At 44.7% G+C, this 17,520-nt stretch overlaps 1 protein-coding gene across 1 annotated transcript; it reads left to right on the plus strand.

Annotated features, from left to right (window-relative positions):
• Window positions 1–1,659: 1,659 nt before the first annotated feature.
• CALM1 (calmodulin 1) lies at window positions 1,660–16,606 on the plus strand. The gene is made up of 6 exons (XM_048485186.1): window positions 1,660–1,826; window positions 5,692–5,722; window positions 9,822–9,965; window positions 12,114–12,220; window positions 14,882–15,017; window positions 15,403–16,606. Exons 1-6 carry the CDS (start codon window positions 1,824–1,826, stop codon window positions 15,429–15,431), a joined length of 450 nt encoding a protein of 149 aa, XP_048341143.1. The 5' UTR covers window positions 1,660–1,823; the 3' UTR covers window positions 15,432–16,606.
• The last annotated feature ends 914 nt before the right edge of the window (window positions 16,607–17,520 follow it).

The following is a 17,520-nucleotide window of genomic DNA, read 5'->3' on the forward strand; positions in this document are numbered from 1 at the left end:
CTTTATTTACATAACTTATACCCCACTTGGGACCCAAAATGGCTTACTTAGAACATTTTCCCCTTGTCCATTTTACCTTCACAAGAACCCTGTAAACTAAGTCAGGTTGCATCTGTGTGATTGGTTCTGGCGCTGATAAGTGGTGGAGAAAATGGGGTATTTGAATGGCAAAAAGGGCTCCAGAAGACAAAGAGAGACCCAGCAGAGCACTGTCTTAGAGCAGTGTTTCCCAACCTTTTCGACGTCGCAGTACCCTTGACCTTGCTCTTCATATCTCAGGGTACCCTTGAGAGTCGTTTGATATTTTTTTTTTGCATTGTAGGGTTTTTTTGTTTTTGGTCTGGAGGTGGGGGGAGTGGCAAGCAGGGGGAGGGGAGGGAAAGCAGGATTGACAGCCGTGTTGTTTGCCTAAATTCGGCATGGATTGGGGGAATTTAAAGGGAGAGCTCCCTTTAAATCTATCCCACAATCCACTCCAAATTCAGGCAAATAAAACAATGCTGTTTTTCAATGTTGTTTAAAGAGAGCCCATGAGGCTTCCAACCCCCCCCCCCCTTCAAAATCTATTTGATTCCGGGGGGGCGGGGGAGGTAGAATTGTCATGGTACCCCTGGGACGTGCTAATGGCACCCCAGGGTACCATGGAACCCTAGTTGGGAATCACTGTCTTAGAAGTAAGTTGCAGCTGATGTGCTTCCACCCTTTCCTACTGAGTTCTTTCTACTTTGTAAAGGAAGGAAGAATCAACTCAGGCCTCAACTCAGCCATCATTGTCAGCTTCATTGTTGTGAATGGTGTGCTCCGAGGAAAGCGCCTAGAGGACAGTAGGCAGTGCTTGTTGTGTATAATCGGGATTTCAAAGGTTTCTCCTTTCATTTTGGAGGAGCACGTGCTTTTTCCCCTGAACAATGTTTCTGACAATTTGATCCAGTGCTGCACTTCCAAACTATAACAGGCATGCAAATGTCCTCAGTGCAGCGGGACTGCCTTTATAACAGAAGTTTTATTCTTTAAACTTGTCTATCATTTACGAGACTTCCATTACCTCTCAGTAGATTTACATGCCCATAAAATTTCCTTCAAAGAGGTATGCAAAAAAAAAAAGAAAAGAAAGGATGCTGGAAACCCAGGCAGGTGAAAGTGTACTTCCCCTCCCTTGTCAGAAACAGATGGATACCACAGCTGAAAATCAAACTACAGGGATTATCTGACTTGATCCTCTCTCTAGATATATATTTATGTTTCAGCCACTGGAGCAGACCACAGGGGTTCTGAGTGCCTAGCTGCAAAGCACTCCTTTGTGCATAGACCTGTTTCTACTGCCAAGACTTTGCAGGGTCAGCCTGAGGCACTTCAGAGTGGGGGTCCCCCCCCCACCCTAAATAGTGACTTTCACCTCTGAGCCAGCAGGCGCAGGCTGGCCGCCCAGGCCCCTGAGCAGCATCTGCAGCAACCCCCTGGCAGGCTCTCCAATGCGCCGCTGCTCTCCGTCCATGCGCTGCTTTCTCCTGGCGAGCCCCCCCCCCTTCCCCCTTCGCCGCCTGCCAGCTGGGCCGGCGGAGGGGAGCGAGCGGCGGGGGAGGGGCCGGGGGTGGGGGCAGGGCTGCCCGCCGCAGTCGCTCTGCTGCCACATGCCATAGTCCGGGGAGGAGAGGCGGGAGAGGGAAAGGCGCTGCTCCGGCGGAGGGATACAGCGCTGGGTATAAAAGCTGCCCGGCGCAGCCTCACACCTACAGCATTTTTGGGCGAAGCGCCGAAGGAGCCGCAGCGCTCAGCAGCCGCCAGACCGTCCGCCGCCCGTGCACGCACCGCCACCAGCCGCAATGGTAGGTGCTGCGATTTCGCGGGACTGACTTGGGAAGGAATGTGAAAAAGATCAGACGTGAAGCACCCGGACGGAGAAGCAGCTGGATTGCGCTTTGCGACGGGAGCAGCTGGTTTCCTCTCGACTGCTGCTGTTGGATTTGGGGTGGGGGGCTGCAGCTTTGCCTGGGCTGTGGCCGGGGGGTGGTGGCTCTTCAGCTTGGGGCGATCGGGCAGCAGTTGCATCAGCAGGGTGGAGTGGTTGCTGTCCGGGCCCGATGTCTTGCCTCCGCCCGCCCTTTTTCCCCGCGAGCCTTTTGAGCTGAGAACTGGGCAACTTTGCTGGACGGCGCTGGGCTGCCAGCGTCGGGAGCGCCCTCGGTGCAGCCGCGCTCCGTTTGCCCCCCAAAGCGACCTCATCGGCCAGCTTCCCTTTCCTCGTTTGGGCCCTCGGCGGCGTTAGTTCCCTCCCCGCGACCGAAGGGCTTTCCCGGAACTGGCGTCCTTCCCGGAGCGCTGCAGGCATCCTCTCCCCGTCGGGCTTCTCTTTGCTGAGCGTCCGAGGGCAGGGATGGCAGAGTGCGGGACTGGCACTGGGGGGAGGGGGGGGAGCAAGCTGCTAGGTGCCGGCCTGGGGCGATGCTGCTTATAGGAACGGGGCACACGGGCAGTGGGGTGGCCTCCGGGACGTGGAGCCAGAGGACGGGGAGGCGCGCCCTTCCCTCCCTTAGCCGTAGGGGAGATGGCATGTTGCTGGCCGCGCCTTGCCCGTGGGAAGCTCGATCCCCGACTTTCCGGAGAGCTGCGGGGCTTCCTCGAGGGGTGCTGATGCCTGCCTAGAAGTGGATCATTCCTTGGAGAGTTACAGGCAGGGCTCCTGCTTCCTGACCCAGGGGAGGGGGCAGGACTCTTCAGGCATGGCGGAAAAAGGAGGCTCCTTAACCCACGATCTTTCCTAATGGGGAAAAATGCCTATGGCGGGAGGTTTAGCCCCTGACACAAGTTGGGCCCTCTAAGGACACGCAAGATCACCTACTACTGCCTAGTATTCCCAAAACGGCGCTTTGCCTCTGGGATGGCAAAAAGATGCCGTCTGCCTTCACCTGGGATGGTGGTGGTTTTTCCGGACTGGATTAACGCACCACTTAGGGGTGTGATCTTGTTCCCGGTGTGTGGTGTAACTTTGACTGCGGAGTAGGGACAGGCAGCTTCTCCTGGGCAGAAGCTGTCTTGCTTGGATGTCCAGAATCATGGTGGCGTCGATGCCGTCTATCTTTTGAATGATGGAGGGGGCGGAGGAATCAGAAGACGGGGCTTGGTTGGTGAAGCTGGAGGTCCAGGGAGGGAGGGAGGAGTGGAGTGTCAAAAGGATGCTAGAAACAATCCCAGTTTGCTACACCAGCTGCACTGCGCAGGGTAATGGGGGAGGGGAGTCTCTGCGGCTATTGCGTTGCTTCTCCTCCCCCCACTCCAAACCCCTCACACGCAGCAATACTGAAAACCTTTGGCTGCATTACATCATGGCACTTCCTCTAGCCCCCACCCTAATCCCAGGAGGCAGTGAGGGTAAAACCTACATCCTTGCAAATTACAACGTGACTCTCCCCCCCCTTTTCTCTCCCCGCCCCCCAAATTTTGCTTCTGGTTAATGGAACCAAACAGTTACCAAGGAGGTTAGATGAGGAATTGGGTGGCTGCAAGGGAAGAACGGGAAGCCCTGAATGGTGCAGGGATGTGCCCAGCAGTGACTTTGGGTACCAAGAAGCAACTGTCCACTGTGTCAAAAGTCAAGGTTACTCTGTGCAGCAGCCGTGGGAAGCCTTTCTAGCTTTGCGCTGCAAAAATCCCCCCTCCCATCCAGTTCTGTTTTCCAGGCAACGTGACTGACTCTGGCCATCTAGCATGGCCAAGTAGGTTCTTCAAACAGCAGGCTGGGGTTTTGTTGCAGTTCTTCCATTCATTTAATCTCTCCTAGGAGATCCTGCAGATTGACCCAGGAAAAAGGAGGAAATTTCAAGTCCCCCATAGCAGAGAGGTTAAAGCCGGACTGCAGACGGCCTGATCCGATTCTGGACCGTGCAGCGTGCTTCCCTCACTCCCCCCTTCATCCTGTTGGGAAGAGTGACATCATTACCCTTTTCATTTTTTTAATGACTTGTATGGGTGGGGTGAGTGATTCAGGGACCGTGTGAGGTCTGTTTCTGGTAGGTGCCTGGTGTACAGAGTTGCAAATTGGATTACTGTATACGGCAGGACAAATTTTGGCTGGAGGTTTTCTGCACTATGGGTCTGTTGATTTGCATTGCTTTTCTATTGAGGTGTGGCCCTGTTTCCTGTTCTGCATTGCTCTGATATGTTATGTAAATCACTATGTCAGCTTGGCTCAGGAAAGGAAAATCCAGTGGCAGGCTTTTGAAAGGAAAGAGGGAGAGAAGACAGTATTTCTCATTGCGAGCTAAGCAAGGATATTGTGAATTTAGGAGAAAAAGCCTGGCTGCTAACAGAGGTTTTCAACCTGCAGCTATGTTTTGATCTCACTCTATGAAGCCCACAAGAACCTTTCCGCTGCATTTGTCAGAAGTATGTTGTGCTCGTCGTGCAACACACCAGAGCAGAATGACGCTAATCAGAGATGCTTTAAAAATCTTCTGTGCCAGTTGGAATTTAGGTCACGGCTTCCATTTTTAATGTCCATGTATACATTCCTTTATTTCCAAATAAGCTCAGAGGTCTTCTTATGTTTCATTTGTCCACATGGCTGAAGATGAAAGGGGGGTGGGGATGATGTAACGTATACTATGCCTTCTTCAGTAACCTTGTCCATCTTTGTGTAAACACAGGCTTAAAAGAAAAAAAAATCAGTAATGAGGTTTGACCCTGGGAGTGTGAGCTATCTTGGAGAGAGGGGAAATATTAAGGCTGAGTGGTATTCTTGAAGTATGGGTGTAATGCTGCCAAAGGCAGGAGCTTGGATAGCTCTGACTAGCCTGTCAGAGATTGGAAGCTAAGCAGAGTCAGCCATCGGTGGTGCTTGAATGGGAGACTACTAAGAAAGACTGGGGGTGCTATGCAGAGGAAGGCAATGGCAAACCACCTCTGCTAATCCATTGCCTTAAAAATCCCGTGGAGGGCCACCATAGTTAGTTGTGGCTTGCTGGCATTTAACTATTCAAGTTCAGCTTATGCCCAAAGCCCACCAGTTAAAATCCACGAGTCTTAGGATTTTTCACGATGACTCAGTTCCTCCTTAAACTCTGCATCGCAAAAAGTACAGTTGTTTCCTTGCATCACCTTCAAAGCTGACTGGCGTCGTAACTAAGACTTGTAAACAGTGTATGAATTTTTTAAAAGGCACTCTTTCATAGTGTGGTACGGTCTCAGTTGCCAGAGTCTGTTCGATGGAATAATAGCAGGCAAGTTTAAAAATTAAACTCAGCCTTGGATTATGTTTTGGCTGGTTTCTGGAGGGACCCCTGTGCGCCTTGGCATGGCGACATGGCTCACACTTTACTGGCAGGCTTGTAAGCCTGTGCTGCGGTGTCGTTCCAGGAACAATATCTCTATGGCAGTCCTGTCTCTTGTAGTGAAACCATGACACAGACATGAAAAAAGAAGGCCTCCTCCATTCTAACTGGTGTAAGTGGGCCCTGCTTATCAAGACAAGGAACCATTCATTTATAGCCTGACACTGTTGTCTCCTTTGCCGTGCCTTCTCAGCTCTGTTTACTCTCACTCTTGTGGCTTCTGTTGTCGATGGTTCTTGAGGTGCCAAACGTTTAACACGTAACATAATGTCATGTAGCCTCTCCGAGTTGCTGTCGCGTCTTGTGGTTTTGACATAGCTACAGGCAAACGATGTTCTGAAATACTTTTCTATTCTTTACATAGGCCGATCAGCTGACCGAAGAACAGATTGCTGGTAAGTATCCTAATTGGAGGGAGATGGTTTCTGTTGGCCTAGCAACCTATTCTGAATATAAAAATATTGCAGAACATTCTCGGTGGCTGGCATCACTTGGCTGTTTTCTCTTCAGATGGTGTGTTCCTGTCAGGCGGCTCTTTACATAAGAAAGGAAGGACTGATTTGAAAATCGTATTTCCTATTTAGTAATTCATATATTTCCTGAACAAACATGCAAGTTTTCTTAGTGGTGGCAATTAAAACATTACTGTCTCTCACACATCTCTTCAGTGATTTATATAGTTATGTCTCTGTCAGTACAAAGGGGAAAATATTAGATGCTTGTATAAACTCAGGCAAACCAAACCCATTGAAGGACACCAGTAAAGATCACTTGGAGACAAGTGTCCAGATTTTTCCAGAAACAAGGGCAGGGAGTTGCTTGGTCCACTCATTCCTCCCTGATATGAAAAGTAAACATCAATTCTATTGGTCGGTGGTCATAACTAATTATCTGAGAATAGGCCAGATTTCCTTTCGATAACTAGAAGGTTCACAGCACAATGTTCACAGCACATTGAAGTGGATAATCATGGAGAGATTCAGGAGGATCTTAGCACCTTCAATGGCTATACTTAAATGCACATGACACACTGTTGTGTTTATAATGCTAAACCTCAACAGTGATATTTTCCTCTATCGTGCATTCTTGCATATGAAAGCAGTGTGCTCGTCAGATTTGGTTAAGAAATCAAGCTTATTTGCTTGCAATTTAGAGAGACTCAATTTAAAAAAAAATAATATACTTAATAAAATTTGATGTTTTGTTACCTGTTCTGGTTCCTCTTGGCAACTTGTTGTAGATGCTTCTAAAGCTTTTGAGAAAGCATCACTGTTTTACATCAGTGGTCTTAACTAAAGGGTTTGGAATTCTCAGAAACTTGAATGGGCAAGAAAAGACAGAACAAAATATGCTTCCACGAGCGGTAATTGCAGAAGAGCACCTCAAAAAAAAGTAATAATGTGAGCTGTAAGAAAATACTGTCATTTTGTGAATAGTGAAAATTGATCTTTTTTTGCATTGTTATAAGCTGTTGAACGAATCATCGTTCTGCACAGATAATGTTGAAAAATCCTAAGCTGTAAAACAACAGTTGGACAGCTGTATTTACTAGAACATAGGTGTCAGACTCATGGCCCTCCAGATGTTATGGACTACAGTTCCCATCATCCCCTGCCAGCATGATGCTGGCAAGGAATGATGGGAGCTGTGGTCCATAACATCTGGAGGGCCATGAGTTTGACACCTGTGTACTAGAACAATGGTAGGTTGACCACCTTCACATGAGCTGTTCTTTTCTCTTGCTCTGACCAATCAGTAGGCATAAGGAAGACTCTAGCAAGAATACACACTTGAGGTGTGTAGCACATACTTATTACATCATGAGTGCATTTACTACTTAATGATATATCTCTCCTGCTCGACCAAATCAAGGTCTGCCTGGCCCATCATTCTTCCTTTGCAACCAACAGGTACTTGATAGCCTACCAGAATCTGGCTGGTGGGCCTCAAGTAGGCCAGATCAGTCTTCCCATCCTTAGACTACAACATTGCTGGTTGTCTGACCGATTTTATTGCAAGTCCTGCAAATGAATAAATGCTCATTTGCACTAATAATTCTGCTGACTTCAGTAAGAGTTCTCTGTGTAATCTTGGAGCATATCTTCTGAGTTCTGAACCCAGAAATCTATGAAACTGTTATGAATAAACCAGGTGGCCTTGGCTAAGTTGCTATTTTTCATTCCTCATTCTCCAGTCTCTGATAGGGTTTGAATAGTGACTGGCCTTTCTCATTGTCTCAATTGTTGCATCCTTTGAACATTTTACAAGTGCACAAAGCGCATGACAAAAAAAAATTCTGTGGTGGTGGAATACAAGCTGACTGTTCTCTTACTGATGCATATTCAAAACTTGTTGCCATTTGAAAGACAGAATTGAATTAAAATAACGTTTGGTGGGTTAGTCTAGGCTTCCCCATAAAAAGAATTCACATTCCATGTTCACTTGTACATTTCTTCAGTGTTAAAAACAGTGAGTGGTGTTATATTGTGTTGCCCTATGTGTCATCGGCCTATCTGAAAATCTACCAGTCCCCTCCTGGGGTTTTACCGGACGCCATCCACCTAATTTATTAATTATGGAAAGGTTATTGCTGCTACTGTTTTTATTGTTTTTATTGGGATTATTTGATTGTTTTAGTTGCAATGTATTGTGTTTGGTTGCCTGTAAACCGCCCTGAACCCTTCGGGGATAGGGCAGTCTAATAAATCGGAATAATAATAATAATAATAATAATAATAATAATAATAATAATAATAATAATAAATAATAAATAATAAATAATAAATAATAAAAAGAGGGGACTTGAATTTGAATCCCCACGTAACCATGATGCTCACCAAATTTGGACAGAGTCCCAACCTGATGCCCATCATAGTGGGATTGAAGTGAAGATGTATGCTGTGTATTTTTTTTCCTGTGTCACGGCTTATGCTGAAAAATGCTGCTTGCTGATAATTATATATTTCCTATATGTGGCGGTCTCTGAGAAGTGTCAGAATTTCATATTGTAAAGCTGAGTTGGCCTGACCTGGGTGGTCCAAGCTAGTGTAATCGCATCAGATCTCAGAATGCAGCCAGGGTTGACCCTGCCTAGTATTTGGCTAGGAGACCGTCAAGGAAGTCCAGGGCTGCCTCACAGAGGCCAGCAGTGGTAAAATTATGTCTGAACATCTCTTACCTTGAAAACCCCATGGGGTTGCCATAAGTCAGCTGTGACTTTATGGCAAACAAAAAAAGCTTAATTGGAGATGCTAATGGTTACAAGAAACGTGAGATGGGTATAGAGTGGTTAGTGGCAGCTACTAGGTCTTGGCAGTGAAAACCCAACTCTTCTGTTTGATCATACGTAATGTGATAAAGAGTTCATGTTTTCCAATTTCTAATGCATCTCCATAGAGCACACCCTGGGAGCATGCAGTTGTCTCATACCAAGTCAAGCTAATGTAAAGGTGATATTGTCTGCTGTGTCTAGCAGCAGGTCTCCAGCAGAGAACTTCCTGTTACCTAGTACCTAATCTTTTTTAACTGGAGATGCCGAGAATTGAACCTGGGATCTTCTGCATGCAAAGTGGATGCTCCACCACTATGGCATGGTCTCTTGTTAAAGATGGTGCCCAGGGCAAACACTGGCCAGCACTGAGCTGTGTGCTCCCGCTGAAGTCCGTGTGGAGTCTGTGGGGGGTGTAGTTCAAGGCTGGGCTGGGCTTTAAAGTGTGGGTTTCACCGCTGAAACGTGCGTTTAAAGCTGGTCCCAGGTAGGCAGGTCCAGTTTCATACTGCTGACTCTGCCTCGGAAGTTCCATCTCCAAAGTCACGTGGACTTGGGAGGTGGAGCCAGCAGTGTAAAGATGAAATTAGCCAGGGCAGAGCCCGCAATTCAAGGCTGGCCTCCGCCTTGTTGGGTCCAGCTTTAAACTCTGGACTTTGAGGTGGACCTTGCCCTTTAAAACCAGATCCAGCCCAGCCTTGAACTACACACCCTTGAATTCCACATGGGGGGCAACGGCACAGTTTGATGGGGGCAGGGTTCCTGGGGTGGGGGGACTCTGGATTGCCTCCTCAAGCAGCAGCCAGTACATGAGCCATGGCTTGCCCCACACTAGATACCCCAGTGGTCACTCATCCATTATCTCTGTAGAGATAAAGGATAGTGATTGTTCAGGTTCTTTGAGCACAATGGCTGAACTGGGGACCCAAGTCTCCCTTTTTTCAAGTGAAACACTGCCACATGGATTTTTGTCTTTAGGTGACATTCACTTAGTAATTAGTGTAGTCAACAGGACAAGAAAATTGAAAAGGGTGAGTTGGGAATAATGTGTACATGCATATGTCAAATCAAGTTTATATTGTATTTACATATGTAAACTATTGTTCATTGGATTAAATCTATCTCTTGTGGGATCACCTTTTGGGCTACACGGTTCTTGATTCCAATACTGCTTTTAAATGGCAGTTACCATGCTACCTGGTGACTGGGTCTCTTTCTGTCCTCAGAATTCAAGGAAGCCTTCTCTCTATTTGATAAAGATGGTGATGGCACCATCACAACAAAAGAACTGGGGACTGTCATGAGGTCGCTGGGTCAGAACCCAACAGAAGCAGAATTACAAGACATGATCAATGAGGTAGATGCTGATGGTAAGTTCTTCATCATGTGAATAGTCTACCGTTCTTATGTGTTTTTGGCTTCTTTGCTGTGGACTTCTAGTTAAAACATGCTCAAAGAAATTTTAGTAAATTGAAATTTTTTAAAGAAAAACTCTAGTGAAATCATGATTGTTCAGACAGCAGCGTAACCTAAGTTAAAAATGGGGCACGAATGTTTGCAATGTTGTCAAAGGAGTGGCTGTGAGTGGGCCAGTCTTGGAATGCAAGATTGTTCAGTTGTTTGATCAGCGTTCCTCTCCTCTGCTTCTGAGGTCTGCCCCTGACTCTGACTGAAGCCAAAGCAAAACTCCCTGTCCCTGCTTGCTATCCTCTCAGTGTTGTGACGATCACAGCAAATGGAAATCTACAGGCCTGGGATTCTAGTGCAAGGGATTCTTGGAGATGTAGCTTTCCCAGGGCATCTGAAAAGACCACGTCTTATGGAGTGCTAATATATTCTAGGTGCCAAGCAAGGAGGCCTCTACTTTGCCATATGTGCTGCAACAGCCAAATAAGTGAAGGCACAAGATACCAGCGGTGGCCATTAGTGGATCGTAAGGTGCATTCTGCAAATCTCTTGCTCTTGTTGGGATTTTGCAGTTGGGTTTGGAAAAAATTCAAACTGTTCTCTGATTGGGTGCAGGTGAAGAGAAATGGCTGTCAGCAGTTTTAAATCTAACCCAGGGAGTATGCTTACCACTAACAAAAATTGCATAGCAGCAGCTGGGATTGCTTTTAAAAATCTTCTTGGCTTTCCATCCCTACTGTCGTGAGTAGCAGGCAGTTTTTACACTGTAGCCTTATCATTCTCTAGCACTCAAAAATCTTTTTGTTAAAAAGAACTTTTTAAGAGGAGTTAGAAAATGGAATCGCATGAAATAGATTCTAGAATGCTCCCACTGGAGCTTTCATCTCCCTGCCTAGGTCTGCTGAAATGGCAGACACTGCACAAGATCTTCTCAGGGTATTAGAGGCAGCGTGAGAATTGTTTCAAAAGTCTTCTATATCTCATTTTTCCTCAACAAAAGGCCCTTGGGTATTACAGCTTATTGAACAAGAATGGAACTGCTTCATGTTCCTTTGTATTTCATGTCTGATCTATGGCTGTCATCAACAAATCAATCTAACTCCTGGCTAAAGATTCTTAAACACGTACAAATAAATCCTTTTCCCCTGGATTTTAAAAAATGTTTCCGGATGTTCTATTCCCAATCAAGTCAATTGATATGAATGGGTTTAGACTGGAATACGTCTGAGAATTGCTCTGTTAGCTAAATTGAAGAGTTTTCCTGGTTTCTTGAAACTGAACCTGGTACTCACATTTCTGTGTTGACGTATTCTCTCTGGAATTTACAGGGTGTGTGTGTGCATATTGGGTTATACATTAAACTACAGATGCTGGTGTAGCCTAAATTCTGCCCATTTTATTTCTTCTTCTTTAAGCCATTCATAGCAAGAACTATTTACTATCTGTAAGAGTTGTCAATAGAATTGTTTGTGAAAACTGTTCTGGGAAGAATATCATGCAAGTCTGGGGTTAAATAGGGTATTAATCCTTGTAGCATGCAAGAACATCTGCAAAATCCCTCGGATTAGTTGGAAGGGGCAGGGAAGGCAGGAACAGTTTGATACATAAATCTTGACGGAATGTTACTTTTGAACTGATAAACTTGGAAGAGTTCACCTAACGGACGGGAGACGGTAACTGCGCAGGTTCCACAGGAAATGTGTTTATTGAAGTCAGTTCCCCTTCTGCTCCACAGTGCGGCATGAAATACCTTTTAAGTGTTCTTGCAGTTGTGCTTCACATTTTGAGGCTTTTAGAATAACTGAGAGAACTCCATGCTAGACCCCTTAACAACTTTACTTGCTGTGCTGCCAACTTGCCTGTAATAGTGTTTTAATGGAACATGGTTGTGTTTGATAAGACGGAGCAACAATCATTTAAGGAAGATGCCCACTGAAGGCAGAATTGCCTGAAAAACACCATCACTTTTTGAAGGCTCTAGAAGAAAAGCAACCATTCAGGAATATCTGACCCACAGTTGAATTGTCAAGAACAGGCTTTTTCATAGAGGAAATGGGTGGGTTCTAAAGTCACTGTTGTTGGCTTCACCTCTCTTCCACTTTGTTTTCAAGGCAATGGCACTATTGACTTCCCAGAATTCTTGACCATGATGGCCAGAAAAATGAAAGATACAGACAGCGAGGAAGAAATTCGTGAGGCGTTCAGAGTCTTTGATAAGGTATGGCTTGGAGACAGTTAATGAGCTGTTCGTTTGGTTTCTCCGTAAAAACTGAAATTGAGTTCTTTGTAAGGTCTAGTGTTCTGCAGACTACAGAATATTCAGTGGTCATTGCACTGCCGGGACAGGGACCTCTCTTTGGATCAGTGCTTCCTTCCTGGTCTTGCTTGTACAACGAGTGTTGGTGAGGTTAAAAAGAAGTGAGTCTTGAAAAAACACTACCAACTATTTCCAGAGAGATGAAATATTGTATAGTATTCCAGTGAGTTTGAGTTTTGGTTCTCTTTGTCCACTTGATACAGATATTTTGTATAAAAACATGCACTCATTCTTCAGTTACATGTTCATGTTTTCAAATTTATAAAACACTTAAATTCAGAAATTTAAAGAAGTCATCTTCAAAATAAATTATGTTGAAAATTCAGTAAAAATCCAAAGAGACCAACCAAAAAATCAACCATGGAAGAGTGAAATCCCTGGTAGTTAAGCTGAAGAGCCAAAAATCATACCTCAAGAACTGTCAAGTGCTGTGGCCAGGCAAGGTGAGAACGGGAAGGGTATTTCAGACTTGGGGAACCATTTCTGAGAAGACCCTGACATAAATGGCCACCTGTTTCACTTCCAAAGACAAAGGCACAAAGCAGGATCAACTGTAGGAAGGAGTAGATACTCAGATACCGTGATCCCAGGCCTTCATCCAACTTTAGTAGAAAAAATTTGCTCGAATTAGGCATTGAAACTGACAAGACAGGAAAGAACATATAGGATATGGACACCTTGCTAACTGGGATATGGATAGTTTGCTACTGCATTTTTGGCACATTTGCTTATACTTAAAAATAGAAATTTATCATACAGCTTCAGTTATCAGAGGACTAGGATTGGCTGCAGCTTCTTCTTCAAGTTTGTGCACTAAACTTTGGCTTCCTGTTGTATATGGTGTGAAAAAGTTCTGTCTTTGGGCAGCACATGCGCCTTAGTTTTGCAGTAGGAGAATGACAGAGCTTTTAACATCAGTATTGGTCATTGAGCTCAGTTGAGAGAATGACAGCTTGTGAAGTGACTTTTCAGTCCAAGGATGAGGGAGGACATAGCAGTTGAGCAAAGAGCTGTGGTGGAGACCCTGGAACCTTTTTTGTTTCAGTAGCAGTATAAATTGTACTGATTTACCATAATGATGGCTATTTCTTAAGGTGACTTAACAGTACAGCCTACACCAGTTGTTTAGTGCTCTGACCCAAAGAATCCCGAGTCCTCCATTGATTTGGTACAATTGCTGAAACACCAGGGGCCAAATTCCATCCAGCTGGATTTCCTGCTTATATTAAAGCACAGCTTCCTTTCCCACATAACGTGGTCCTTTCAGAACTTGGTGGGGAGCAGGATTTCAAAAGCAGAGAGAAAAATTAAATCTCTTGGAGTCCATTGGATACGCCTAAGTAATCTTTCTTCAGACCGATTTAAATACTAAGTTTCCTTTGCTTTCCTATTTCTGTTCTGGATGGCATTCTTGACGTGTTAGTGAGGTAAATATCCCACTGCGTTTTAGAAAAGGCCCTAAAGGAGAAAGGAGCCCACCATATTTACGGAGGGAAACATTCACTTGCGTTCTCTCTGATGTTCACTGAGCTTCAAAGTATTTTGTTGGCACTCAGCACAGATGGTTCCATGACGGGGACACTCCTGTTAAGTTAAATGGGGAGGAAATGGCTCCTGAACATTGTCGCCTGAAGCTGAACAGTAGAATTTAATCAGGTTCTGGTTGATGAAGGGTTTGAGGACAACAGTCTGTATATGACTCTTCTATTCTTAATCCATCTGTGGCTACTGCTCCCAAGTTTCTTTTTAGAAGGCCTGATAAAATACCCCCCCCCCAAGCCCCCTTCTATCATGTTTTTATCCCATCTGTCCTCCACGGAGGTAGATGTGTTTCTCCATATTATCTTCGCAACAGTTGTTTGAAGTAGGTTAGGCTGAAAGAGAGTAACTAGTCCAGGGGTAGGGAACCTGCAGCTCTCCAGATGTTCAGGAACTACAATTCCCATCAGCCTCTGTCAGCATGGCCAATTGGCCATGCTGGTAGGGGCTGATGGGAATTGTAGTTCCTGAACATCTGGAGAGCCGCAGATTCCCTACCCCTGAACTAGTCCATGTTCATTCATCCCATCACCTTGAATCTGAGGCCCCTTCCGTACATGCAAAATAATGCACTTTCAATCCACTTTCACAACAGTTTGCAAGTAGATTTTGCTGTTCTGCACAGTAAAATCCAGCTGCAAAGTGGATTGAAAGTGCATCATTCTGCATGTGCGGAAGGGGCCTGGGTCTGTCCAGCACTTTACATCCTAATTATGACAACTCACAGACAGCCACAGTGGTATCTTTCCCCTAATGCAAGATGTCCAAAATAGCTTTTGAAAAGGCTGCATGTCTCCTGTCCTTGGAAATGTCCAAGGAAAGGCTTTTTGCAGTTATCTGTGTAACTGTTTCTGTTACCAAACTGGTCTTGCCGTCAGGAAGCTCTGGGATGTCATTTGGAAAAGGCTGACAAGAGTAATAAGCTGGGAGCAGATTGTTTGAACCTGAGGCTCCAGTGCTATCAACACCTGTTATAATTTAAGACTTCCTGTGAAGTAAGCCATCTTGTTCTTCTTTTCCCAGGACGGAAATGGATACATCAGCGCGGCTGAACTACGTCATGTGATGACAAACTTAGGAGAAAAGCTAACGGATGAAGAAGTAGATGAAATGATCAGAGAAGCAGATATTGATGGGGACGGGCAAGTGAACTATGAAGGTAAGGTGTGGCTCATGTATCCAGTTACCTCTTTGAAGGGATAGATCCCTATAGATTTTGGTTGTCCTCTTATACTTGGATCCTACGCTTGAGTTACATGTGCACTGGATAGTCTCTGCTGCAAGCCATGTTTCTCTCTAGAACGTCTGTTTTTGCAAGATCGATGCTTTTCAGTGGACCTTTATGCAAATAGAAGCTCTAAAGGGCATGGAAGCAAGTTCCCAGGCACACGTGTACATGGAATTCATGTACAGGCTCTGAGCCCATGTTTTTGTGCATGATCCCAACTACCTGTGTTTAGTGGTTTCTGCTGCAGACGTCCTTTTCCCTGTTTTCATTTCCAGAGGAGATAAAAGTAGCACATTGTGTCGTTTCTCTCTTTCAGAATTCGTACAGATGATGACTGCAAAATGAAGAGACCTCCTTTCACCTTTTTTTCCTCTAGAAGAATCAAATTGAATCTTTTACTTACCTCTTGCAAAAAAATGTTCATTTATTCATTCTATTTCTGTATAGCAAAACTGAATGTCAAAATACCTTCTGTCCACAAACTGCATGTAATGGTTGGTGGTCCCGTTCCCCCCAAAAAGATCAAGTTAAACATCAAGTTTTTTCCCAGTATAAATAATTGTACTACCTTTAAAATAAGAAAGCACTTAGCGAACTCCTCAGAAGTTCCATTTGCTAATGACTATTACACTGTTTGGGCTGGCCAGTTTTTCATGCATGCAGCTTGACAATTGAGCACAGTTAGACATTTGTATTTAAAAAGTTTAAAAAAAACCCAGAAAAAAAACAAATCTTAAAAAAAAAAATCCACTCTTTTGTCCAAAAGTGGATTCTGGCTCAATTTGTAGTGATAAATTGTCATAGCTGGTTTACTTTTCAAAATTGGTTTATACCTCAGGATGGTAAGCAGCAAAACTGGTTGAAGGGATGCAAAGTGTTTAATGGGGACCTCCCATTCACGAAGGTGGAAAGATTCTCCTGTCTGTCATAGCAGTGTCCCCCCCTCCCCAAAATAATGGAAGTTCTAGGTGGCATGTATGTGTTACATTGGTTTTAATTTTGTCTGCATTGCACTATTGTGAAACGGGTGTCAGGCTGTTACCATTCACAAAATTTTTAAGAGGAGACCTTCACTGGGGTGGGGGGGAGGAAGCATCTTTGGACGACACTCATGTTTTAAAAACCTCCTGTACCAAGACTTGGAGTTGGCAGAGAAGCCTGTGGACTTCAGCACAATTATCAACATCGCTGTTCAAGATATTTACAGTTTATGTCCATTCCAAGTTGTAAATGCTAGTCTTTTTTTCCAATAAAAGACCATTAACTTAAAGGTGGTGTTACATGCTTCGTAAAAAAAAAGGCAAATATACATATATATCTATATATCGATAAAACTGAGAGACTAAACCAAAAAGGGCAGTAAGAAGGGGAAATGTTTTCTATGAATGACTTGCTGCTAAATTATAATGCACATGTATGCAATAACTTATCCCGTTTAACCTTTCTTCAAGATGGCAAGAACTGACCTCTTGTAACCCAAGACCTTTGCTATAAATAAATGAACTTGTGCTTGCCTTTCATATCCTGACCCTCTTAATTCTGTGGTTCAAATGGGCTTCATTCTGACTTGCCTGCAGTCTGCCGGGGTGTGACACCATTTCTTCGAATGTGGCGGAAACGCTAGAATTTGCATCTTAACAAAAAGGAGTGTGTTTGGATTTTTCAAAAAAGTTTCTTTACTAACTACTCACCTTTTGAAGTCTTCAGAGTTGCGCAAAGGCAAATTTATCACAGGATGCAGGCTAAATAGGATTAATTTGAAAGTGGGGATTTTAGAAATGAGTGAAGTGCATATTGGAGGAAGGTAGATAGGGCTGTGCCTGAGATTTAGAAGAAAAAAGGTTTCAAAAAGCTGGTTTCCTTTTTACGGGAGAGGGGGGGAAATCTACATTTTTCTTTACTACTTTGACAATCTGCTTAATCATGGGAAAGCATGTGAAGGTTTGAGCACTAGAAACCATATTCAGTCATACTGGCTTTTTTCCCCATCACCTCCTCTCTGGATTAGATCTTATGCTTTCACTGTTGTATGCAGCATTTTCCTTTCTCCTGCAATCCCTTCCCTGCTGTGCCTAAGGATCTACTGGCTCTCCTGGGGAAGGACTTCACAGACAGCATTAGAGAGAAGGGAAATACAGGATATAGCCTTCTGGTTCTCAGCCAATTGGGCTATCCAGCAAGCTATTTGCCCTTACAACAGTAGGCATCGTTGAGTTGCACACATAGAACCTTTTCTTTTTCAAGATTGATAGACTTGCATGTGTCTCCAGGCTTCTATGGAAATCGGACTTTGCTAAGTGAACCTTGAAGGTTGGGTATTGCAGGAAAGGGGTTTGAAGGGGCGGTGAGTGAAGCAGTTGTCTGTGATGAGCTAATCCGTTGTATAGAGTCCATAAGAGTCGTTTACCAGGGTTTGGGGTTAAGTTGGGTTCTC

Source organism: Sphaerodactylus townsendi, linkage group LG02 (assembly GCF_021028975.2).
Source record: "Sphaerodactylus townsendi isolate TG3544 linkage group LG02, MPM_Stown_v2.3, whole genome shotgun sequence".
In the NCBI taxonomy this organism is placed as follows: Eukaryota; Metazoa; Chordata; class Lepidosauria; order Squamata; family Sphaerodactylidae; genus Sphaerodactylus; species Sphaerodactylus townsendi.

Coding starts and splice junctions, on each gene's coding strand:
- CALM1 (XM_048485186.1), top strand. Junction 5,723..9,821: donor GACCGAAGAACAGATTGCTG/GTAAGTATCCTA, acceptor TTCTGTCCTCAG/AATTCAAGGAAGCCTTCTCT. Junction 15,018..15,402: donor CGGGCAAGTGAACTATGAAG/GTAAGGTGTGGC, acceptor TCTCTCTTTCAG/AATTCGTACAGATGATGACT.